We start from the raw sequence: 27,473 nt of genomic DNA, 5'->3' as shown, positions 1-27,473 counted from the left end.
ACACTATATTAAATGTATTGTAGTGAGTCATGAGCACTTGTTCCCCACAGAAACACTTCCATTTTCCAGTGAGTAGTTGAGGAAGTAAGGATAGTCCTAGCTCATCGCCTGTTCTTTTTATAGTCCCAACTTTCATCTATACAACTTTCGTAACCACTGTAATTGAGTTAGTAACACTAAATATCCTGTAAACAGTTCATCATGAAATTTCACTTAATAGCTCAAAAAATAAAGGTCACAATTTTTCATGTTTTATCGCAGAAAACGAACTCAGCTGCTGATTGTTTTTACTTAGACATATCAGAATGGAGATTAACGCTCATCTTTTTGGCAAATGTCCTAAACAGTTAGAAATTATACGCTAGGCTCGCTATAATTTCGCTAGTAACAATCATAAGCAACCATATCATTATTTATGACATTTTCCTCCTTCATCAGCTAAGTCAGATTATATGGTACCTGCTCTTATTGTCTCCTATCTCATTCAACTCCTCGACCTACGACTTCAAATCCAACTACTGCATGAGAGGTTTGTCAGTAGCGTGTGGTTTCATCTTGTCAGTGTGCTTAAAAAATTTATATGTCACATCACTCTGCAGCTCATAATATGTTGGAATGAACACCGTTTCACAACAAACTTAAGACTAGTTCAGTTCTGTTACTTTCATGCTGCAGGACCATTCTAAAGCTACACTCAGTTTCCATGTTTTACTTTCCTTTTTTTTTAATTGTCTTATAGTAACACCACTTTTGATAAATATCGAGTTTACACATCTGTTGGCATGCAAGTTTATTTGCTTCAACTAAACCATATCACAGTCACTCTAAATAATCTTGTTAACATTGTGTCAAATCTCCACTGAAAATGGATCTAAATCATATTCAAGGCGAGCTTCACTTTACAAGTGAACACTGGCAAGGTCAGTGAATAAATAATTATAATGGATTGTTGCTAAACTTTTCTATATGTTTCCAGTGAATTTAGTCAAAATTTGCAAACTCTGAAAGTTAAGTTTCACAATTTTTTTAGGTTCTTCAGCTAAATTATCATACATAGGGTAATATGAAGCAGTTCACATCTTAATCACATCTAACTCATTCACAGCTCTGCAAACAGTTAGTTATCTAAGTTGCTACTTGATTCATGTGGATATCTTTATGTGATACTGACTTGCCAGTGATGAACTTTAATTAAACTTCAACTCTGTGTGAAGTAATTGAACACATAGTGAATAATGATTTTAGTTTGAGGAAAGGACAACCAATATCTAAAGGTATTATTTGACCAATATCTAAAGGTATTATTTGACCAATATCTAAAGGTATTATTTGCAAAAGAGAATTCAAGCTCTTTTAAGGTAACTTTCTCAATAAAGTCTGAAGTATTTCTTGCCTTAAGGCCATCTCAAACACTAACCACACCACAGATAATGCATACATTAATGTGGCTTATAGCAGTAGTACAACATCCGGCTCTCATAGTTTCTCATATAAGTACTGCACATTCTGTGCATATTTACTACATTCGTCAAACTATAAAGGCTTATACTTCACCTTGCTGCATGGTAAATAACAAATGAGCTAGATTTGATCTTTCCGTTTCTACTCTTGAAACTTCTGATGGTCTATTTTTGGTGCACACCCCCTGCTGTAATCATCATTACATGTATACAATTTCTCAATTTCTTCTTCATCTATGAAAAACTGTTTCAATTCCACTATTACTGCGACTATTATTTAAGGTAAATGAACAGTTTTTCATAAGTTAAGCTAAAAGAAGAATATTTTCTTTCAGTCATACATTGTAGTCAGTTTCTAAACAAGATACTATTTGCAGGATCAGTGAAACTTCATCCCTGCCTTCTACGTGGTATTAGTGCACACTTTTCAGGCTTCAGTTTCAAGCCTGCTTTCTTTATCCATCTATGAAATCTATGGCAAAATACCAGAATGCTCATTCTTATAAATGCAACACCTTTCCTGTTATAGTTCTCTCAATATAAACTCTATCAGTCTCCCAGAAATAACAGATAGGTTATGTAATCTAAATATGTAATATTATTTAAACATTCTTACAAGCTATATCAGTTGCTGAAAGTAGTTTTATATCCACTTTTAATGCACAATTGACTTTCTAGGCAACAGTTCATATTAAGTATAGGGAAGGCATCAGTGTGTGGTATCCCCTTATTCTTCTGTAAAATTACTACTGGAGATGGTCAAGCCATTTCGGAGGCTGTATATTTTTAGCAGTGATAAAATTATTATTGCACAAAGAACAAGGCCTACATTGAAAATTGTTTTACTGCATGTGCATCACCTGTGACTCTGTGTTGATGGGTGACTTTATTTTGTACATTCATCATTGGCTCTACAAACACATTAGCAGTCTTCTAAAATTCTGTTGCTGTTCTTATACCAAATTGTCTGCAAAATATTTATTTAAGTGGCCACAATTGTTCTGCAATGCAGCTTGAGCACAGTAATTATAACTATAGCAACAACTTCAATATACTTTTGTCTAACTAACAACGCTAACATTCATTACACTTTACTGCTAAATATCCACTTAACCAACATTGACACAAAACTGGTACTCCGAAAGCAATGTGTTTCATACATTAGCCCTATCACCACAGCATTCAGTAAGTGACAACATACTAAATTGACTGTTTAACATAGAAGAAAATATTTTCATGTACAAATACACTTTGGCTACCTCATAAACATGCACTTATGCATTTTACTATTTATGAGGTACTATTAGTTGCTATTTGTTACCACAAATATCTAAGCTCAAAACTCAAAACCATGCTAACTTCTGTAGCTGGTCAATCTCTCAAATCCCATTGTACAGTTACATTGGTTCAAAGAGAAGCAGCATCAATGTTAAGGTGACAATGCGGCTCTCCACCTACTTAAAACTTATCTTCAAAATCCAAGGTACGTTCAGTACTTATAGGCAGAATAGTGGGTTCATTCGGAATACCTGATAACTTACGAGTCCTAACAAAGTCTGAAAGCATCAGTATCCATAAAATGCTCAACTTGAAGTCCGTGTATTTTCACAGTCGTGCCCAGTCTAGAGTGATCTAAACTTACCACCATACTTTTGGACAAAAGGAGTTTGATGCACCCCTGTATGTGATTAGAACAGCTCAGTCTTCATAGATTAAAAGTAGCTGGAAGAATAACAACGAAAGTTTATGTATGACACTCTGCTCTACAGCCTAACACTTGGCTAGAAATGAACCGTTTATTTTTCTGTTACATAGTAGGTATGGATGGTTCATCTTCTAGTGACCAATCAGCCTGTAATTGAAAGTGTAGTTTCATCCCTCTCAGTTAAAACACTATCTGTAAAGACTTGACCACTGAAAAGATGGTGTTATTTTAACAGGGCTTTGGTGACCCTGACTAATAGCAAAAAATGAAGCTGCACTACAATAAAGGATGATGCTTTTAAAAGTGAACCAGAAGGACATTGTTTTGACTTCGCTAGATTCGACACTCCAAAGCACATTTTGGATTATATTTAGTTACTATAGCCACTGATATCAGCTTCCACCTCTCTGATGACCTATTTGACAAAATTACTTTCAACCTTCCCACGCGTAAATGGCCTCAGTCACGGAGAAAACATTTATTACACCATCACAGCTCGCTTATTTGCTTTACATCACTGTTGTCACTGGATTGTGGCAGTGAATACAACAATACCAGCTTCATGATTGACAGGTACTTAAAACGCTTATAACATCAAATACATTAGTTCTTCTTGGCGGCTAAAGCAATTTTATTCATAAGCATGTGTCTCTTACTCACAAAGTGACATATTATGGCTTTGCATATGTCATTTCATGCCCATACTTCTAGCCTATAAGACGTTTGACAATATTAAGGTTCACCAAGTTTCTCCTGGTAGACTTTCTCTTATAAGGGCCTAAGTTACTGACATGTCTTAAACCAATGCAAAGGAACACCTTTATACCTATATTAAAAATGATATAATAAATAATAATAAATAATATAAAATTATATATTCAAACATCTAAGCACGCCCTCTACATCCCGACACTCAGTTACACAACCCCTTTCAAACATGTGGCCAGCTTCCGGTCAGTTACCTCTTTCTTTCCTTGTAAACCTAACAATGACCGAAGAAGGTCGAAACGTTGTTCGCTCTTTTACGTAAAAGAATTTCTCAACCCAAACGAGCCACTTCTAGATATATATTTGACATGTCTTTGTTAATTCCAACGAGCATTGCGTCTCAGCTTTAGTGTTGATGAACATCTTGGGGTCTTGCATAAATTGATTCACTTAGTCTCAGGATGCCTAACAGTCCAACATCATGCAACCGCATATAAAGTGCATACTTTCTCTCAAACCCCGAAGTAAACATAAAAAACTGAACAAAATATGTAGTTTAGAAAGGTTATGGCCACCATTCTACTCACTAGTATAAAAACCATGAAAACATGGACACGGATCTTTAAATCTGCAGTGAAAGGTCTTCAACAAGTAATGAACTTTTTCTGGCCATATCACATTCTGGAATTTTAAAGTTAATTCAGTGTTTATTTTTCTTCTTGACACTAAGCCACTCATGCTATTTTCATCTTAATTAAAATTTACACTCATTAAAAAACAAAGATGTAAAAATAAAGAAGTACAAAACTTTGCTTTTTTTTCATTTCCACGCAAAATTACTTGAGGACTGATCAGTGCTAGCCATTCCTAATTTTGAAGTAATAGAATAGTAAATCTGGGTAAATCTAACGTTTACAGTTAATCATTAAGAGAACAAAACAAAATCGTGAATGATTAATTAAAGCTTGTTTGTTTTTTTGAATTTCGCACAAAGCTACTTTAGGGCTATCTGCGCTAGCCGTCCCTAATTTAGTGGTGTAAGACTAGAGGGAAGGCAGCTAGTCATCACCACCAACCGCCAACTCTTGGGCTGCTCTTTCACCAACGAATAATGGGATTGGCCGTAACATTATAACGCCCCCACGGCTAAAAGGGCGAGCATGTTTGGTGCACGGGGATTCGAACTCGCGATCCTCGGATTAGGAATCGAACGCCTTAACCGGTTAATCTGGCCATGCCGGACCTTACTTAAAGAATTTCAGTCAAAGAAAAAAAAAGACTAGTACAGTTATTTCCATTCAAAATGAATAAAATAAATACTGAAGGTGTCCTTAACTATAATTTATACATACTAAATGGCAACTGATAAGTAGAGATGTATGAATTACTGCATTATACAAAGACAGCAAGCACAGATAGCCCTCGAGTAGCTTTGTGCGAAATTCCAAAACAAACAAACAAAGACAGCAGTAGTTCTGATAGGAGTAAAAACGGGAGCAGTTCTCAATAGAAATACTTACTTTGCTTGAAACGACACTTAGTGGCCACTTTATTAGGTACGCCCCTTCTTTAACCCAAATAGCCAAACATCAAATCATGTGGCTGTAAATTAATATATAAAGCATGCAGACATGGTCAAGATGTTTAGATGTTGTTCAACCTAACATTAGAATGGGGAAGATGCGTAATCTAAGCGACTGTGACCGTGGAATGATTGTTGGTTACAGACATGGTGGTTTCAGCATCTCAGAAACTGCTGACCTCCAGGAATTTTCACACACTACAATCTCTAGAATTTACAGAGAATTGTGCAAAAAGCAAAAAACATCCAATAAGAGGCAGTACTGTGTGCGAAAACACCTTGTTAATGAGAGAGATTAGAGGAGGATAGCTAGACTTGTTTAAGCTGACAGGAAGGCTACAAATACTCAAATAAGCACTCTTTACAGTATTGGTGTGTAGAAGGGCATCTCTGAACAGCGTCAAAACTTTAAGGGGAAGAGCTACAGCAGCAGAAGACCACGCCAGGTTCCACTCCTGTCAGCTACGAACAGGAAGCTGAGGCTATAGTGGACAAAGAATCATCAAAACTGAACGACTGAAGAATGGAAAAACATCGCCGAGTCTGACGAATCTCGATTTCTTCTGCAATATGCAGATAGATTAGATAGTAGGGTTGGAAGTTGATGTAAACAACGTAAATCAATGGATCCGTCCTGCCTTGTGTAAAAGGTACTTGTTGTTGTTGGTGTAATACTATAGGGAATATTTTCTTGGCACACATTGAGTATCATTTGAATGGCACATCGTACCTGATCATTGTCGCTGACAATGTGCAGCCCTTTATGCCCACAGTCTACTAGTTTTCCAATGACTACTTCCAGCAGGATAATACGCCATGTCACAAAGCACGTATCATCTCTAGCTGATTCCTGGTTCCACGAACATGACATTGGCATCAGTGTACTCCAAATGTCATGTAGATTACCCAGATCCCAATCCAATAGAGCATCTTTGAGATGATATGAAACGGAAAATTCGCAGCATGAATGTTAGGTCGACAAATCTGCAGGAACTGTGTGGTACTATCAAGTTAGGATAGACAGAAATCCCTAAGGAATGTTTCCAGCACCTTGTTGAATCCATGCCGCGAAGAATTCAGGATGTCCTGGAGGCATAAAAGGGTCCTTCCTGGTACTAGAAAGGTGTATTTAATAAAGTGTCCAATGAGTGTATAATTGCATTTACTCTTTGCAAACACTTCCAAGAAAGCTTTACAATACACACATCAAAGGACAATATTATAAAATAAAATGTAACATTTTTGAGTGATTGTTACAGCAGTATTTCAGGTATATCATAGAAAGATTAATGAGTTATCTAATACAGCTTTCCCAATGTAAGAGTCCCTCTCGTGAGGCCGTGAACTTTTTCTGAGGGGCCGCCAAAAATGGGCCGAAAACAAAAATGCTGAGTTAATTTTGATTCTAAATAAACAGTACGCTCATAAACATTTTGTTGAATAATTAAATTATACAGTATGTCGAAATGATTTGTTATTGTCTTTAGTAAGGCACCATTTTCAATAACCATGCTAAAGTAGTGAAGAGAACATTTTGAGGCATTTTTATACATTGGGGACCTCAAAATTTTCTATTCACTTTAAGGGAGCCTCAAATTAAAGAATTTGGTAACCACTAATGTAGTGTACTAGCTACTATCACACACATTTGTACTAGTCCTGTATGACAGCCGAAGTGCAACATCCTTATTTTATTTATCAAGAGCTTTTAAGTAGGTGTAAACAACTTCTGCCCTATTGTTAAAATTGTAGTCAGAAGTAAACGAATAAAGTTGTATTCATAATTTATAGTGTAAAAGGTGTTATATTTGTAATACTGGTATTTCATACAGTCAACTAATTGTATCTGATTCTAAAATTACATAAGATATTCTGGTCGAGCATTACCGACTAATGAGACCTCATAAAGATTTGAAATAAAAGCTTTAAACTAGATACGACCCTCTAGTGAGACCTGAAATTGATTTAAAACTGAGTATTCAAAGTAAGTGTGATCAATTAACGAAATTTAATATTGAATTGAAATTATGTCTTAAATTTATGCTTGATTCAATTAAAAAGATCTAATACTGATTTAAAAGAGAGTTTTCAAATGAGCATGTCCAAGCAAGGCAACTTTAGACTGTCAAAAAATGTTGTCTTAATAAGCCCTGTTATTAACTTTACGACCAATATTCAAACAGGGCATAACCAACTAGCCAGATATCTTATTCATAAAAAAGTCTGTATTATGCTTAGCCATGTTTAACTGATGATATCTGATATTGATATAAGCACCAGTTTTTAAAATTAGTATGATCTATTGGTTAATAAAGTTTGATATTGATATGAAATGTTGACTTCAACCTGTGTATTGACAACTAGTAAAACACGATATCCATTTAAAACTGAGTGGCCAGAATTGACACGATTGACCAATTAAACTTGAAAGCGACTTAAAACTTTCCTCAGTTTCGACCTGGTTCCCTACAGTGAAATCTAATATTAACAGGAAACGTATTCTTCAATTTGTGTAGCCGTCTAATGGGAGACACAGTACTGATATAAAATGAAATATATTAAATTAAGTATAGTATGTTAATGAAACCTAAGACAGAGGTGTAGAAACAGAAATTGCTAAATCGCCCTACTTTTACATATTTAGATTATATAGAAACTGTAAATGATATTAGTTTTCTGGAAGCATGTATTCAGACTCCTCTAAATTGAGCTGATTTTGGTAGCACACGAAAGCTACTTATAACAGCTTCTTAGACTTTCAATCTATCGCTGTAAAATTCACTTCTTCTAACCAAGTAGCCACACTTAGCAACCTCTTCCTACACCCCTGCTGGTAATGAATGTAAATGCTGTCTCAAATCTAAGCAGGATCAACTAATAAGATGTGTCAACGGTTAAAAATGAGTTTTCAAAGTGAGCATAGCCAGTTAATACGACCGCTTTGTTGTATATGTTATTTTAATCTTTAAGTTATACATAACTAAGTAATGAAACATAATATTAATTTAAAATACTGTCTTAAACATGGAAAAAGTTTGTTTGTTTTTTGAATTTCGCGCAAAGCTACTCGAGGGCTAACTGCGCTAACCGTCCCTATTTAGCTGTGTAAGACGAAAGGGAAAGCAGCCAGTCATCTCCACCCACTGGCAACTCTTGGGCTACTCTTTTACCAACGAACAGTTGGATTGACCGTTACATTATAACGCTCCCATGGCTGAAAGGGCGAGCATGTTTGGTGCAACGGAAATTCGAACTCGCGACCCTCAGATTACGAGTTAAACACCTTAACCACCTGGCCCACATGGCAAAAGATGACACGTGATATGTGTTGGTATGGCCTTCTAGCTGAAGGATATATATTTTGATGACTTTCATGCTGGGATAGACGAGTGTCATACTTGTTAAATGGATATAAAATGGGATTTTTTTATATTTATTTTTCCCGTGTATCGTTCATATCCCGTTATTTCATTTCATTATATTTTTTCTTATATTCTCCCGGTGGAATAGCGGTAAGTTTATAGCCTGACAACACTGAAATCCAGAATTTGATTTCCGTGGTAAAGAAGCAAATAGTCCAATGTAGCTTTAGTTACTGAATAATGGTGGTGTAGGTGAGTTTGTGGCTAGGCCTTCTTGGTGTCTGTAGTAGTTGTATTGATACAGAACGTTCTCAGTTCCACTATCTTGAAGATTGTTAGCTGAGTGATTTACTTGAAAGCTCCACCGTTTTCAAGCTGTTGTGTACTACAAGGTTGGTACGTTAGTGAATTTGTTGGATCCATATAAATTGACCACTGTACCTTGTGAAGTTTGTAGTGAGTGTTTTTGTAATCTTTAAAAATTGGACTGTATTCTTAACAAATAAAGATGTTTTACTAACTACAATGATATTATATCTACTAGATATCTAGGAGGTGGCATGGTGGATGGATGTCGGCAGTTAATTATGTAAGAGCAGCTTTAAATTTTATTTTTACTGTAGATATGTGGAGAGGTGCACTGTTGGAATGTTGCTGTTTTCTTTAAGTTCTTTTTTATTTTTTTCTTGGATAGTGAATTTTCATTATTGTCTTAGATGTTAGATTATACTTGGTCATCTCTAGGGTCAATCTTCCACTATCTCTTAGGGTCAATTCTTTATTTTTATTCCAGGTTTTGTTTTGTTAAAATAGGGTTTTGATTTGATGCCTTTCTGCACTGATGACTTTATTTGGACAATAAATTCTTCTCTTCCTTCTTTAAATAGACCGTTACTTGTAATTTCTGGGATTATAATTATGTTTTTTGTAATTAATCACGAATCCACACAATGGGCTAGCTGTCCACCACTGTTACCAAAATCAGGTTTATAGTGTTATAAATCTGAAGACACTGAGGGGCTGTAATTAGCAATTGTTAGTGTTAGGGCAAACAAAATTCTTTACTTAGTACAGTTGTTTTTTTATGTTAATTGTTATTTACTTAAGATTCGTATTACATATTTAAGTGAGTCTGTAGTAGACCTCTTAATTGTTGAGAACAGATAATAATATATTTTCTTTAGAAAGAGTATTTTTGTGTGAAATTTAAAAACTAGTGAGTCTCTTGATAGTTTTTTATGTCGTCTGCTGTAGTATTTAACTCTAAATAGAAACCGCCAATGTTATCCTGTTTGTGTATACGATGGTAGTTAATCCTTTATTAATTATATTTTGAAGTTAGTCTCTGGTATCATAAAGTCTTTGTAGGTAATTAACTTTAAATTCGTGTGAAATTACGCTCTGCTATCTGCATTTATGAAAAAGGCGAAAGGTTTATTTATTTTAACACTCCTACGAAAAGACGTTTCTAGTCCTGATTTCTCCAAGCCCGTTCCCCTGGCTGTGGTTTCACTACATAGTAGATAGGGACAGTGGGAATCTCGTTAATCCATTCATTAATGGATTTAAATGGCAATTTCATTTAAATACAAAATTATTAGCCTAATATTAATAACCTTTCAAGTTGCTCTGGGGCTGACTTGCAGTTGAATGTTTCTAATTTTTTAAAATTTCTCAAACATTTCGATGTTATAGATGATGTTAAACTGATTGCAGTTGAATGTTTCTAATTTTTTAAAATTTCTCAAACATTTCAACGTTATAGATGATATGTAGCGATCGGATACCAATCCTAGTTATGGTTAATAGCTTATATAAGCTCCTAATTCTAATTATTAATTAGTTACTTTTTGACTGATTGAAATTACAATTAGATGATCGTAATATAGCCTAATAAACACATCCCAACTTTGTTGCAAGTACAACTCACTTTATTTGTTCTACTGAAATTACAGTATTTGTAAAGAAGTAAACGCCTTGATGTTTTTTACCGTAGTGAGTGGGCCCGGCATGGCCAAGTGTGTTAAGGCGTTCAACTCGTAATCCGAGGGTCGCGGGTTTGAATCCCCCTCGCACTAAACATGCTCACTCTTTCAACTCGGTCAATCCCACTGTTCGTTGGTAAAATCCGAGGGCTCGCGGGTTTAGCTTTTCGAAATCAAAACAAACAAACCGTAGTGAGTATATTTTCTTTCGTATTGAGTTTAGGAAGTGAATTTAGTTGACTGATACTGCTTTGATGGATACTAAACATGCTCACTCTTTCAGCCGTAAATTATCAAATGACAGATACGTTTTAATTTTTAGTGGTCAACTAATACTTTTCAGAAATATCATCATTCAAAGTCAAGCCTACGAACTTTGAGATTTTTCTCGTAACATTTTAGTCTAAACTATATATGTTTTGGAATATTTGAGCACCAATAAATGTTTCACAAAATTGTGATGTATAGACTGCTGGGATACTTAACTGTGCTATATGCGATGTTTCATTGGACATTTTTCACAAATTTGAGTTCGTATTATATGTGCCTAATGTCACGTGCACATAGTGTAGATGTCATTTCCTGTTAGCCTTCAAACGGCTTAGGTCTGACTGACTCAAATACAACAATTAGTTACAACAAGAATGAGCAATACTCATTTTAAAGTTTGAGACTTATGGTTAACATTAGTCGTTTTTCTTGTATTATCATTATGCTTGCTTTTATATTATATCTTTAATTCACACTGATCTGACAACACAATTCTGTGGATTATTATTTCACACTGATCTGATAATACAATTTCATGGATATGGCTTTCAAATATTATAATTTTTAATCAATTGATCCTGGAAAGTGTATAACTACGACGGCGACTCTAATCAAATAAAGTTCTTAAGAATTGATCAGAACGAATATCTGTAGAAGGGTTAAATTTCGATGAGCCATGTTTCATAACTTGTATATTCTACTTGTCTGATTGTGGGATTTTAAGTCGCAGCTCATAGAACGGCTCAGAGTTTTTGGTGTTTTGTGTTTCCACGTTCTTTTATATCATAAATCCGTCATCTATTGATCGATTTGAGAACTAATTTAGTTTTGAACACTGGAGATCAACTCCTTTCGATTGACGTATTTTACCACGCTCAAGGTTTCATGAAATATATTATTCTAATCCTGCCTGTAAGAAGTTCAGTTTGAAGGTATGCTGGTAGAGGTCCCGATGAGCAATAAAATTAAATAGGGTATGCGCGCGCCCCTCGCGTGGTATTGCTGGTGCACATAAAATGTAGTAATAAAGAGGAAAACAAAGGTCTTATAAATTAATTTACTTTAATCCTGCCTAAAATAATTTCAAGTGACGAGCTATTATGGATTTCTTCTTGTCTCTTTCAGTTACTAATTACTGTACGAACTTTCAAACAGGTGTGATTGGCTGTGTCACTAAAAATGCTGTAACAGGAACCTGTATAGTTTATGGAAACGATTTTTCGATGTGTATTACATAAGCCCGTCACACTAAACATGTTAGCCCTTTCAGCCGTGGGGACATTATAATGTGACGGTCAATCCCACTATTCGTTGGTAAAAGAATAGCCCAAGAGTTGCCGGTGGGTGGTGATGACTAGCTGCTTTCCCTCTAGTCTTACACTGCTAAATTATGAAACTAGCGGATATAGCCCTCGTATAGCTTTGCGCGAAATTCAAAAAAAGAAAACAAACCAGAAAAACACGTCGGTCGATCCTCAGAAATACCGTCATCTTGCACTGAGTCAACCATTTTCTACATCCAAATTTTTAAAATTATTATCTCAGTCATTATTTAAATTATAACCTAATAACTAATAACCTTTAAATTAGATGAACAGAATGCTTCTTCAAGTGTACAGTTTATTACTTCTAATAAAATATTAGAAACCATTCCCACTTTTCAAAATTCTATTTAACGGTATTAGTAACAACTTTCAAAAGTTAAATATTCTATTTTAGATTAATTCAGGATGTGATGTTGATTGTTAGCCACAGTAGTGCCAAGCCTTTGTTTGTACTATAATGTCGTTTTATACGTTATCTTACCCTAGCGTATAGTGTATACGCAATTTTTAGTACTCATATTTAATACACAAGTTCAGTAGTTTTTTGTTTTTTTCTAAGGATCAACATGACGTTGATTATAACGTTAGGAAATGTAAACATAAATCAGAACTGTCTCACACCCGAACTAAACATCAGCTTTATCTGGATTATACACTCTATCTGCTCTCAATTCGTGTGCTGTATCTACTAAAAAGTAAATTTTATATTCATATGCATTACAACAGAAACTTATACGAAGTGACTTTAAAATTAATTATTTTTTTTAACCATGCACTGATTCCTCTCAGCAACTTAGCGGTAAGTTTTACAAGGTTTACAATGCTAAAAATCAGATTTTTGATACCCGCGGTGGGCAGAGTACTAATAGCGAAGTGTGTAGCTTTGAACTTTACAACAAACAGATAAACAAACCATGCATTTAAAGGTTTCAAACAGATCCTTTTTTTTTAATTTATTGTGAACGTTTTCAAAACAGTTAAAGCTAGAAATGCGACATTGAAGACAAGTGGGAGTGGGGGAAGAGTAAACTGCAATATCACATGTAGAAAAGTGGTTTATAATTAGATGATAAACATTGTTTATACACACAGGTTTTCTATTTATTATATTCTTTCCCTGTCAGTTGCTAAACGGCTTTTTTTATCTGGCCAATCAACGTTGCGACGCGAAACTGAAGCTACTTCTACGGTTTGAGACGACCATGTGAAAAACAATTCTGTGGCGTGTTTGTTGCTTGACACAGGTCACTTTTTTGTCCCTGAATTGTATGTGATGAAAATTCAAAGCAAAATAAGGATGTGAAGGAAACTTTCTTTCTACTGTTTGCCTTGACATTCTTTATCCCTAACAACAATCTACAACGTGCGTGGTAGAACATTTATAACAGGCAAGTCTTATCAAGCTGTGTAAAACAAGAGATGCGGATTAATTATTCTTTAAGAAGTATGTAATTATAAGGTTAAGAATAATTTTAATTAAAGTTAGGTAAGTGTATATTTAATAGTAGGTAAGATTTACCTTACGTATGTTCAGTATGACACATATTTTATTCACTTTCATTAATATGACTGTGAAGTAACATTAATACGAATAAGCTTTGTTATAAGTAGAGCTTGTTTTCTGTAGTGTCAGAGTAGGCGTTGCTACTGCGCAAGTGCTATGTTCAGATGCAAAATGAATATGGACAACTTCTATGTTAAGTAAAGTCTTCATACCATTACTTAGAGTAAACACCATTCAGCACTTAAGCGTTTGCTGTCTTGATAAGCTGGAAATTCTCCAATAAATTATTATTTTTTTGGTTTTATACTTCTCTAGACGGCCCGGTATGGCCAAGTGGTCAAGGCGCTCGACTCCCCATCACACCAGACATGTTCGCCCTTTCAGCCGTGGGAGCGTTATAATATTACAGCCAATCCCACTATTCGTTGGTAAAAGAGTAGCCCAAGAGTTGGTGGTGGGTAGTGATGACTAGCTGCCTTCCCTTTAGTCTTACACTGTTAAATTAGGGACGGCTAGCGCAGATAGCCCTCGAGTAGCTTTGCGCGAAATTCAAAAACAAACAAACGAACAAGCTTTATTAATAAAAGTGTTAACACCCATACCAGCCGTTCTGAGATATATTTTAACTTCAAGTGGGTTTCTAACAGACTATCATGACAGATTTATTTAAATATTTGCCCGAATAAAAAATAAATCTTTGTTAACAATGCTCCTACTGGAGGAGCATCTACTTCCATACTCCAACTGGACAAGCATCCTGCTACTGGAAGGGTGCTTTCTATGATGAACATTGGAAAGATTCTTGTTTTTGTGCATTACCTGGTAAAGTAAGCATAAGATCTTGAGGAATCACCTTAAAAATATCATGATCTAGTTTATTTATACAAATAAACGAAGGGGAATGTCGATCTAATAAAGTCACATGGAATGAAAATGTAGTCAACCCCAATATCAAACGATGTCATTGTCCTATCCTTGTCTAATATTTATTTATTTTTATTTATTGTGTAATAAAGCTCAATTTTCTGGCTGAATTAATCTGTAAAGGTATTATTCAAAATAAGTTAATAAAATGAAGTGACGTCATTTTACTAGTTTAGCTTAATGTAAGAAATATCATTGGACGTTTGCACTCATGGTATTTAATAATTAGAACAATATTTAATTACAAGTAATAATAGTAGCACACACTCAGTTATTTAGGTATATAAACAAAAAGAACAAAAGGTTAGTTAATTAAATCTCTAATCACAAGAACATTCACACCGTTTCTGAAAGTATACATTGAAGAAAATCATAGAGACGTAATATCTTCATTCGCTAATGAGAGATTAATCTGATTTGTTCTGAGATGGTGAAAGCATTGGTTTATTGTAATTGGACTAAAAGGGTTATTTCAAAAGTTCTTAAGGCCCGTCCATTTCAAAATATATGTAAATATTAGCACTAACAAGCTATTATTTCGTCACCAGATTATTTACACGCTTGCAGAATATAATTTAATAACGCCATTTATAAACCTAACTACATCATGAAATTATCGGAACTACGGATGTATACATTACTGCAAGATATTTTAAGTTTCTTCCTTTTTGTAAGATATAAACATGAGAAAAAGGAAGAAAAGGTATTTTATCGTTTCATACATATTAAATTTAAATGTAAATCAGGAAATGAACAATTCATTTGTTTTATGAAATGAAATTCTTCCCCTAGAAATTATCAATAGTTGATCTTCTGTTGGAAACGCTATGGGTTATATTCTTGCCTGAAGCCAGCCCAGATGCTACTTATAGGCGAATATATCAAATCATCTCATAAGTAATGTTCGAAAATTTAATACAGAAAGTGCATCATCATTTCTGTCTTTGTAGAAAGCTTTAATGACTAAAATATGTAGTAGGACGTGTATAAAAATGTTCAGACAAATAAAATAAACTAACTCAACTCCACCTTTTCAGATCAGTAATCAAATATAACCCTTATGAAGATGGATGTGTCTGAGGTGCATATTACGCATATAATGCTTCACGAGTTTAAAAAAAGCAAGAGTGCAGCAGAAACTACACGAAACATTCAAGGTGTTTATGGTGCGGAGTCTCTCAATGAAAAAAAATGTCGAAGGTGGTTTTAGGAGTTCAGATCAGGTGATTACAGCTTAAGTGATGCGTCACGTTTAGGTCATACTGTTGAGTTTAATGATGACTTAATGCTGGCTGCACTTGATGGAGATTGTGCTGTAACAGTTGAAAAACTAACACAAAAGCTTAATTCAACCCATTCAACAGTTCACCATCATCAGCAATAGCTTGAAAATGTGCTAAAACTTGGAAGATGGGTTTCCCATGATTTGACAGAAGCCAACCTAAGAACAAGAGTGAACATTTGCACTTCTCTGCACTCTCGTGAATGTAACTCACCTTTTTTGGACAGGTTAGTAACTGGAAATGAAAAATGGATATTTTATAAAAATATTAAGAGTCTCAGACAATGGCTCAGTGCAGCTACACTGGCTAAAGTACAACCCAAAATAGACCTCCACCCTAGGAAAGTCTTGTTAAGCGTTTGGTGGGATATTGTTGGTGTGATCCACTTTGAGTTGCTGCCACTCAATGTAACGATTACATCAGACTTCTATTGACAACTGTTAGAGTGCTTGAATGTTGCACTGAAAGAAAAGAGGCCTGCTTTGATCAGTTGTAAAGGTGTTGTCTCACATCAGGATAATGCACGGCCCCATACAATAAGGATAGCATATGCAAAGATTGAAGAGCTAGACTGGGAAAACTTCCACATCCTCCTTATTCTCCAGACCTTGCTCCATCTGATTATCATCTATTCCGCAGTTTGCAAACCTATCTTGGTGGAAAAGAGCCTGAAACATGTGAAGATGTCTAAACTACCATCTCTTCATTCTTTTGCTCCAAATCCCAAGAATTTTATAGAAGAGGCATTCAGAAGCTTGTGAATGCTTGGCAGGAAGTAATTGATAATAATGAAACGTACATTATTGATTAAATAACAGTAATGTAGCGTCTGAAATCCCTTCTCTTTTTCTGAACGTAAAATCGGACATTACTTAAGGGATGACCTGATATTTGTTTTGATAAATATCATTCTGTACTATCCTTTCAAGTAGTAGCAATCAATTGGCTGTAAAGTATCGTATATACATAAAGTTACTAAAAAAAAAACCATAAAACTGCTGGGAACTTCCGTTATGTTTCTCCATAAAAACAGGCGTTACTTGTCACTGAACTGTTTGGTTTGAACTTCGCGCAAAGCTACTCGAAGGCTATCTGTCCCTAATTTAGCAGTGTAAAACTAGAGGAAAGGGAGTTAGCCATCACGACCCACCGCCAACACTTGGGCTACTCTTTTACCAACGAATAGTGGGATTGATTGTACATTATAACGCCCCCACGGCTGGGAGGGCGAGCATGTTTGGTGCGACCAGGATTCGAATCCGCGACCCTCGGATTAACACGCTTGGCCATGCCGGGCCCCGAACTGTTCATCTAAAGTAAATTTTCTAATTGGAGGTCCAACAAAAATAGAATATAAATATAACAGAATATGTTTGGGGTATTTAATACAACTTATTGTTGCCATATGTGTAAAAGTACATATGGCGTTTTGTGAAAAAACAAAAACTGTACGCGATGGAGAAAAACTCGCATCGTTTTCGGATTCAGCATATAGGAATCACTGTGGAACATATGAAACTTTCAAGACAATAAAACCATCGCAGACTTGTGTTATTAGTTATGTGCGAGAAAATTTCATATACTTTATTCATTGCGATTTTTCTGCGTAAATTGAAGAGCTCTGACCAACAAATAAATATAGAGGTATATCTTAAGTTCGTCTGTTTTGTTTTGTTTTTAATTTCGCGAAAAGCTACACGAGGACTACTGCACTACGCGTCCCTAATTTTGAAATGTAAGACTAGAGGGAAGGTAGCGAGTCATCACACCCCACCACCAACTCTTGACCAACGGCTAAAATGCGACAATGTTTGGTGTAAGAGAGATTTGAACCCGTGACCCTCGCATTACGAGTCCAGCACATTAACCACCACACTATATATGTTAGGAAAGAAGTTCTTATATCTTATCATCTATTCGATCACGAACGGAAAAAGCATGAGAACAAAATATATAACACTTCGTTAAAAGTGAATTCAAAAGGTAAAGCGATGGTTTTTATCTGGACAACATGGACAATGAGTGAGCTAAAAAGGATTGTATTAGCTTTCTGGCTAATTGTTAGAAATGAGAAGAATTTAAACTCTATCTTTCATTGTAGTATTTGAATTTTTATGGATAAATCTATGGTGAAGAGTGGCCAGTTCTGGGGTGTGATGAAAAACGAAAAAAGTTAAAATATTTTGCAAGTATATCATATTTTTAGTTCAAATTATAAAAGAACAAAGGAAAGAAATGTTCTTGTTTAAGAGTAATTTTTATACAATGATGCGATAACTTTTAATGTTTAACTATCTAGACCTAGTTCCCCTCTCTTCTCTGCATACGTGTTAGTGACGGTAACTGGCAGCTTGTTTGGACTAACAATAATACTTGGGGCTGCCTAAGGCAGTGGGTACGTAGGAGAACCTACGTTCCTTCTCTCCCCGTGGTCCGGTAGCAATCTTGTTGCCTACGGGTCTCTTTGTTTCCATTCTCCTCTTGACGTGGGGAAGTGATGTGGACGGATACTTGTATGTGGGCTGTAAAGGCAGGTGGTAGTGTTCAACTAAATCTTCTTTTCTCATGAGTCTGAAAGCGCGCTCTGTTGTTGGCGACTGCAAAATGTCTTGGCGCTATACACAATGTGAATAAATTTCAATTTGTGCCATCGAATCATGGTAGGATATTATAACATTGTTAAATGGCATATTGAAACAAATTAAAGAGTCATCAATGAGTCAATAGAAAATAAGAAATACACAAATGAGAAACATATGTATAATAAAATGAAACCTTTTCAATTTCATTCATGGAGTATTCCCAGTAAGCAAGGTTTAAAGTAGGGGGTTAACCTTTTAATTGAGGGTGTTATAAAAAAAAATACACCAACATTTCTCTATACGTACAGCAGTCATACAGCATTACATGTAAAGGAATGTCAATCATTAAACATGATGAAAGTAAAATAATTACAAAAGCCTGACTATAAACTTAAAGACAACTGATGTCGTTGGTCGAAAATATCAAGTTGTGAGCATGTTTCCCAAAAATCTGTACATGAGCGATATTTCATTGATTTTATGAGCCTCTGAACACGTAGTTAGAATAGCCTGTAAAATACCAGAATTATAGGTGGGTGCTGGTGTGTTTTTCTTATAGCAAAGCAACATCGGGCTATCTACTGAGCCCACCGAGGGGAATCGAACCGCTGATTTTAGCGTTATAAATCCATAGGCTTACCGATGTACTAGCAAAGGGGTTGTAGGTGGTACCAGTAATTCTGTACCTAAATAAATAGTTGCAGCAACCTGTGAAATACCAGAATTATGGGCTGTACCAATCATACTGTATCTGACTGAATATGTTATGTAATTATAGATCGTACTAATCATTTTGTGACTAAATGTATAATTAAATTCGATGAATCGAGCTGTGAGTAACATGTTTTCTTATTAATAATATAAAAAGGCATGAACTGGTGAGAATTAGATAAATAAATACTTTGTACCCATGGGAATGTTACTTATTACAATTTTGTTTTCCTTTTCTTTTCATAATTCTTTGCACAACCTTCTCAAATATTAATATCAGGAACCTTTATTTTAACTATCTAGTAAACGTTTGAAATATTCAACTAAACATAACCCATTTACTTAACATTATTAACTAAAACCTTATTTATGAAGAGCACTTTTATGCAATCGGCGTAATACTAAAATCTACCTTCTGAGGTTTTGTTGAAATTTCATTATGTGCATATTTTACAATTGTAAACAGTAGTTAAGACAATTATTTTTAATTTAATTCTAATAACTGATTTTTTTCAATGACGAAGGAAAAAGGTGCGAAGTAGGGGTGCTTGGCTAGACATGCAAATTTTACAAAGAGATTGCAAATGTAAAAAGTTGCCAAAAGCAGCTTAACCTAGGAAACTCTAGGAACATACTCTCAGAAAAATAATATAAAAATATCACTTATTAGTTAACTATGTAAAAGTGGGGATTCTGCAATAACCCCGGTTCCGACGCCTCTGATTTTAGTCTAAGATTAAACAGCATAAGCTATATTAACACAAGATTTGAAAATACTTTAAAAAAAACTTGTTTTCATCTTAGAAAGAATACAGCTATAGAACCAGTGGTAAGATTTTACTTCTAAGAAACCTTTTATCACTTTTTTATGTTAGGCCTGTAAACATTAGGTCTTCCAAACATTTGGTTATTTTTCATTCTCACAACTTGATGATTAAGTCTTATTAAAGATTAACCTTAATAATGTGTATTTTAGAAAGCTATAATTATGTAAGATTTCTAAGATAGGTCGATATTTATAACATTGCACTAAGGACCCTTAGCTATATCTTGATATTTCATCATTTGCTCCCACTATTTTAAGTACTATTTCATATCCAATAGAGTATTTTTAGCTAAGTCAATCTAATCAAATTATTATAATCTGTCAGTACTACTTGTTAAACCTTTATTAGTATATTTTTTCAAACAGTTCAATGTAAGCCAGTTTTACCCAATAATTGAAAACCAATATTGATTTATTACTCTTGGGTTCAGTGTTTAATTCCCTATGACACGTTACCGTCTTAACTGGGAGATCGACTCTTTTTTAAGAATTCGAGATTTATTAGGAATAATAGTTATAAAAAGTAAACTTGAATATAAATTATGTATCTAGTTATGTAATTTAGCTTCATTGTGTGTTATAACAGCTCCCAGTGGCTCAGCGGCATGTTTACGGGCTTACAAAGTTAGAAACCGGGTTTCGATACCTGCAGTGGGCAAAGCACTGAGACCAAATGTGTGTAGCTTTATGTTTAATTACAAACACACTTTCAGTGATTGAGGAATCTACGTCAGTGGTTTTAGTTATACGTGGCGTAATCTAAGTTATTGTCGAGCAGTTACTTTCAGTTGATCAGTAAAATATGGAAATAAGCCTTAGTCTTGAAATGTAAATGTAAAAGGGGGTAAGGGAGGTTGTGGCATGTTAATGTAAACCGATGGCGTTAATTCTATGATACAAAAAGTGTGATCTACATACAGTTAAAGTAAGATATCGGACTAACGTAGTAGATTTAGATAGAGGAAATCCTAGTAGGGAGGAAGGAGGGTAGAAACGACTTCTATATTTATCACAAGTCCATGCTTGAAAGCCTCTGATAACCGTAATGGCATGCCATTATAAGAAATAGGATATACTGACCAATAGACATTCTGAATTTGGAGGGGAGACCACGGTTCGTTGCCCTCGTGCAGAAGGGTTCGTAGGTTGCGTGTGATGGTTACTTGGCCGGAGGCGAACAGCCAAATATCTCGAGATGGGGCAAAGCGACTAGCTGCTGACATAGGTAAGCACTATTGCATTATTCTGGAAGATAACTCGATTGTGAAGCAAAATACATCAAATACACGAATTTTATCGGAAAGATTAAAATAGTCTTAAGACTTCGTAGATGTGTAAGTTAAAATAAACATTAGAAATTGTATCTATTATCTTAACCCTTTAATTACAGTCTTGGGTATATTATGTGTTCTTATTTAATATTCAGCATTTTGTTAAAGCGTATTTGTATTATTCCATTAACAAACAAAAGTTCACAATCTCTCATAATGATTTTCTTTCACTTACTGTAAACTTTCCTTGACTAATGGAAATATAAGTGGACATGCAAGCTTCTTTCGTGTAACTGTACTAAGGCTGAAAATCGTATGTGATAGATAATAAAGTTTTCCTGAGGTAAGAATTTCGACAACAAACCATAAAGAAACAAGAATTTTGCTGTTTAAACATCGCGTTGTATTTAGTTATTGACAGCGAAAAATTAAACAAGAATAACTCTTTTTTTATTTCAATCTTTACATTATGAAACTTATTGAACTGGTTTTGTTTGGTTATTTTTATTTTACGATCACGTTTAGTTTACATTTTTAAGGTAGACGTTATTCACTAAAGTTCAGACAAGATTTATTGAAAAGTTAACAGAAATTACGTATGCGCTCCCCATTGGCAAAGTGGCACATCTGAGGACTTACAACGGTAAAAACCGGGTTTCGATACCCGTGGTGGGAAGAACTCTTTGTTGTGTAGCTTTATGCTTAATTCAAAATAACAGCACGTACGCAAATTATTATTTTTTTACATTCTGTAGATCAATTTGCTTTTTGCAAATATCTGAAGTGACAAATCATTGTAGAACGTATATTATTTAGAATAATATACGTGTTTTTGTATGATAAATGATTCAGCGTAGAATTAAACGGCAGAAAACGTTGACGTGTACTTGGACGTCATGACCAGTAACAGGTTGGTTTTTACAAACACCTACGTTCTGAGCAAGCAGGGTCTTTGTTCGCCAAGGATCTGTGAAGCTGCGTGGAACGTCACGTGCAGGTGAGCGGAGCGCGAGATGCGGGAGAGTGACTCAGCCCATCTCCTAGGTGACGCGTATACCAAGGTGATGTGTTGGCTGCCCTCTGGGTGTGGTGTCTTTTACTGCCTTCCATGTGCTTCTTGCATCTTACATAGTCGTTTTTTCTGCCTCGCTGCAACACTGTATACAACCGTTTGTGTCTTCATCCTTCGCTGCGTAGGCTCAAGCGTTCTTTTGTTAGACTGATTCTGATTTCCGGTTATATTTAATTACCAGAAAGTTCTGAGTATACATTTCCTAATCTCTTGTTTTCATTCGAAATATATTTACTCTTATTTTCATGAAACCTTTAATCGTTTAATACATATATTCGTATGTATGCATGTACATAAGAGGTAAAGTCTAAAGTGTAAAGAAAGACAAGTACAAAAACGCCCCTGCTATAACAAGAAGCCCCCCAGTGACTTAGCGGTATGTCTGTGAACTTACAACGTTAAAAACCGGGTTTCGATACCCGTGGTGGGCAGAGCACAGATAGCCTATTGTGTAGCTTTGTGCTTAATTCAAAACAACAACAACATAACAAGAAGCATTCTTTAATGTGATGTTTCGGAATTTACACGTTTCATCATCATTGAGATAAAGTGAAGCACATTCAACGCATGGCGTAAAAGATAGAAATATCAACTGCCACAAATAAATGTAAATTAAGATCTATTATTTAGCACAAGTAGCTGTATGACTATTTACGCTGACGGTTGGATGGAACAGAAAATTATAAGTTAACTGGAAGGAAATTAAGTTATTATTTAAAAGTGGGTCTTTATTTGAAATTGCTTAACCGTCTTTGATTACAAGTTCGTTTTTCAACGAGCTTAAAGCAAGAATATTGAAATTATTTGTTGAGATTGGATAGTTGTTGATTTCGCTGCACATGCGTATGGAGAGAATGAAGAATTTATGAATTTTTTATTAGTTTTTCTCGATAATATTTCATGGTTGTATATATATAATCGGCATAAGAAATAAGAAACCTTTGAACTTAATACGTGTGTTTGTTTTCTTATAGTAAAGCCACATCGGGCTATCTGCCGAGCCCACCGAGGAGAATCGAACTTAATATGAAACTGCATTCGTATTTCAACTTTTTTTTTGTCAGTTTCATTTTCTAATACAGTTTCGTTACCCATTCAAGCCGTTTCCAATCTTTATCACTTAAGGTTTCCGACTTGCGATTCAAAACAATTTTTCTGTTATAAAATTGATCCTCGATGGCTTATGGGTAAGCCTGAGTGATTATGTCACTAAATTTTCAGGTTTTATTCCTACGGTGAACGTAACGGGGATAATCCCACTGTGCAGGTTTGCGCCTTACAACAAGCAAATATAGTGTTAAAACGATGATAACTGAACTAAGTAAAACAGTCTAATAACGAGATAATAAAAACAGAACAGTTTTGTATGTCCCTACTGTCAGTAAGAGCTGGAATTACTGGTTTACCTCAATCTGTCCACCAGTCCTGATCTTGCGAACAGAATATGAATGAATGGATTTTGATTAAACTTACGAAACAGTTACTACATACAGATCCGGACCTGATTAGCTTCTGAAGGTCGTGGGTCAAAGATGAGACATAGGTTTTTCTTAAACATAAATTGCACTTGTTTTCCTTAATGCTTTAAAAACAAGTATTGTGTGTTTTTACGTATAGTATATCCCCCATCGTGCTATCTCATGGTCCACCAAGGATAATCGAAACCCACTGACTTCAGCGTTGTAAATCCGAAGACTTATTGCTGTATCAACGGGGGGCAAAACAAGTATTCTGATATCCAGACATCAGATTGAAAATAAAGTCTTTTTTCCATAACAGTTAACATATTTTTAGGTTTATGGTAATAAGATCATAATTAAATAGTCGGACAAATTTGAAGTGGGCGTTAATCTAGTATTCTGAGTCACTTCTATATCATCTTTGGTTTGTTTGTGTTTAGAATTTCGCACAAAGCTACACGAGGGTTATCTGCGCTAGCCGTCTCTAATTTAGTAGTGTAAACTAAAGGGAAGACGGGTAGTCATCACCATCTAACGCCAACGGTTAGGCTACTCTTTTACTATCGAATAGTGGGATTGACTGACACATCATAACGCCTCCACGATCAAAAGGGCGAACATGTCTGTTGTGGCAGGGATTCGAGCTCGCGACCCTCAGATTACGAGTCGAGTGCCTTAACCACCTGGCCATGCACTTCTGTATCACCCAGAAGAATCTTTGCTGGAGTTTAAAGAACATAAATTAAAAGAAAAAGATCATGACATTGAATTGCTGCGTATAATTGCTACTCATGACTTTTTTCTGTGTAATGATATGTCTTTTCAGGGAACACTTGCATCTTTCTAGCATAACCTATTTACCTCTCTGGTATACACGCGCCCCTCCTTCGTGGAACTTCCTCTTCAATCCTCCCTACAGGTGGTTGCGAAATGGACAGGCCCGTGAGGGATGACGGGCATCCTGTAAGGTGTGCGCTGTTTTCCGTGAAACGTAATAAGCAGCAAGGGACCCACGCTAGAAGAAGCAAGCTAACGAAACACAGCAAAGACGCCCTTTAAATGTTGCAAGTAAGTTAAACTCAGAAAAGTTTTTAACTAACTAAAGTTTGAAACCGATTTGTTCTATAAATTGTTAGTTTTACTAGTGGGGGAACTACTTTTAAACTTTTAAACCAAGGTCTCATTCTGCTTATCACGTGATGAGGCTCAACGTTTCATTTGGTTGAGGGATTGATAACAACGTGGTTACCTCTGTATAGACATGGACCTTGAACGACTTTGGCTGCCTCATTGGATTTATCATTACGTACTTGCACTTAAAATACGTTCTGAACTCTTAGTATAATGCCTTGAATAATTAGATAAGCATATCCGGCAGCATTTTAAAGTTTTCTAGTTATCTTTATTGTTAACTCTAGTTTTCAAGCTACTTACACGTCTATTATTGTACAGATCTCAAATTACAAGAAAATCAGTAGTGTTGTATGCATCTTACTTGTGAAAATCTCTTTATATTTAGCGCAAATAGCCCTCGACTAGCTTTGCGCGAAATTCAAAACAGACAAACAAACAAAATCTCTTGATAATTTATATATAATCATGGATATCCACAAGAAATATTAGAAGGGGGCAAGATTAATCCAGGGGGAATAGACACCTCCTTGCAGATACCTATGTACAGGGTATACATATGTTTTATATTGTTAGTGGTCGATTTTGTTTTTTGATGGACACTCTCAGTAAGAAGATATTTTTCGCACGTGTCACGAGGAGTCTATCAGACTTGCGTTGGGTGCCTCAGCTGGTGCTGGTAGTTTCTTCCACACCTTTTTTCTTTAAATGTAGAAAACCTAGTTATTTTACTTCGACTGCGTTTAGCAGGGATGCGTGACGTACTGACATGTCTAATTTGCCTGAAGTGAGGGCATCCAAGCGAAAAGGGTGACGACAACCCAGCCTGGTACGGTTGAACACTCAGCGAAAGAAAAATGAGATTCTCGTGAAAAATCAACCGCTAACAAGGTCGCTGACGTTCGTTACATCTTCTTTCTTTGCAACCCAGTATCAGTCTATCCGATCGGTGTCTCGAGCGTCCGTGCTATCAAGCATGTTGTCCCTGTAGCTCGCAGTCCTAGCAACAGGAGGTTGAAAGAGCAATCCAGCATCCGTATCAAGTCACGTGACATCTCGTCCGGGACACTTCGTTGGTTGCCACAGGGTCTTATTTTCAGTTTGCTGCTTGGCTTTAAAAACACGTAGAATGGAAGTAGTAGTTTCTCGCTGATGTAAATAAGACTGGGGATAGTAGAAAGGAAATGACGACATAGTAATTTTTTTATATTCTACCCTTACCGAGAAGAACTCCTCTTCTGATTGGTGAAGGTATGTAAGTCAACATATTTTAATGCTAACTACCTATACAACCACGTCCTGGTCTCTCGTGGAAAATATAGAAACGAGTGCTTAATGTTCTATTTACCACTCCCATTACTTCCTTCGTAAGAATACTATTAGAGGAAGTATGAACGAACTGGTAATCTTAAGATCATCTTGTATCACAAGAAAGTAGAAGCGACAAATAGTTTCGAGACAGTGATATGTAGTTTTCACATTGTTTCGAGACAATGCTCTGTAATCTTCACGTAGTTTCGAGACAGTGCTCAGTAATCTTCACGTAGTTTCGAGACAGTGCTATCTAGTCTTAACGAAGTTTCTAGACAGTGCTATGTAGTTGTCACACTATATCGAGACAGTATTATAAAACGTTTGACAGTTTTGACACACTGATATGTAGTTTTCACATTGTATCGAAACTCTTATAAAGTATGACACAGTTTCGACACACTGATATGCAGTCTTCAAACAGTTTCGAGACAGTGGTATGTAATCTTCACGTAGTTTCGAGACAACGGTATGAAGTTTTTACAGTGGCAGACTGATAACAAGATCACTGAGAGATAAAGACGATGAAGGATATTTGTTTCAACGCTGTGATTTATTCAAAATTGTTGCTAGTATATTTCATTGTTGTGAGAAACATTGAGGGATAGTGAAATCTTGAACAATGACCAACTACCAGTATCGTGTGTGTAAACTTAAATATCGCAACAGTGTAGCTGTCGTTGGATGCTAGCATCATAGTCACACTGTCGCCATGCCACTTGTTGCTCTCCCTTCCCCCTGGCCCCAAGCATGCAGGCGACTCGGATGGGATGCGATCCAGCAAAGGAAAGAGCTGAGTGCGTGTGAGCGAGCGACGGTACCAAGGTCTGCCTGTAGGTCTCTAGGTAGTAGTAGTAGTAAACAGTCAACGTTATATTGACTCCATGCGCTTGTAGGCGGTTTCTACCTGGGCTGTTGTTGTTACTCGATACAGCATGTATTTCCGCTCCATCATGTCTTACTTGAGGGAAATGCCAGTCTTTCATAGAGGGCTTCAGCTT

The 27,473-nt window shown here is 35.7% G+C and overlaps 1 protein-coding gene across 3 annotated transcripts in view; it reads left to right on the top strand.

The window, feature by feature from the left end:
- The first annotated feature begins 21,341 nt into the window (after window positions 1-21,341).
- The window catches only part of LOC143256939 (ras-responsive element-binding protein 1-like), a 38,118-nt gene continuing 31,986 nt past the window's right edge, over window positions 21,342-27,473 (top strand). The window contains exon 1 of one of the 3 annotated variants that reach the window (XM_076514843.1): window positions 21,342-21,452. In XM_076514843.1, the coding sequence (XP_076370958.1) occupies window positions 21,383-21,452 (70 nt within the window). In that variant the 5' untranslated portion in view covers window positions 21,342-21,382. Of the gene's footprint in view, window positions 21,453-24,964; window positions 25,099-25,978; window positions 26,413-27,473 lie in introns of those variants that run through there. The other 2 variants (XM_076514847.1, XM_076514848.1) reach the window with 2 other exon arrangements.

Source organism: Tachypleus tridentatus, chromosome 7, assembly GCF_004210375.1.
Source record: "Tachypleus tridentatus isolate NWPU-2018 chromosome 7, ASM421037v1, whole genome shotgun sequence".
In the NCBI taxonomy this organism is placed as follows: Eukaryota; Metazoa; Arthropoda; class Merostomata; order Xiphosura; family Limulidae; genus Tachypleus; species Tachypleus tridentatus.
The sequence above is the reverse complement of the archived record's forward strand: the minus strand, read 5'-3'. Positions and strand labels throughout refer to the sequence as shown.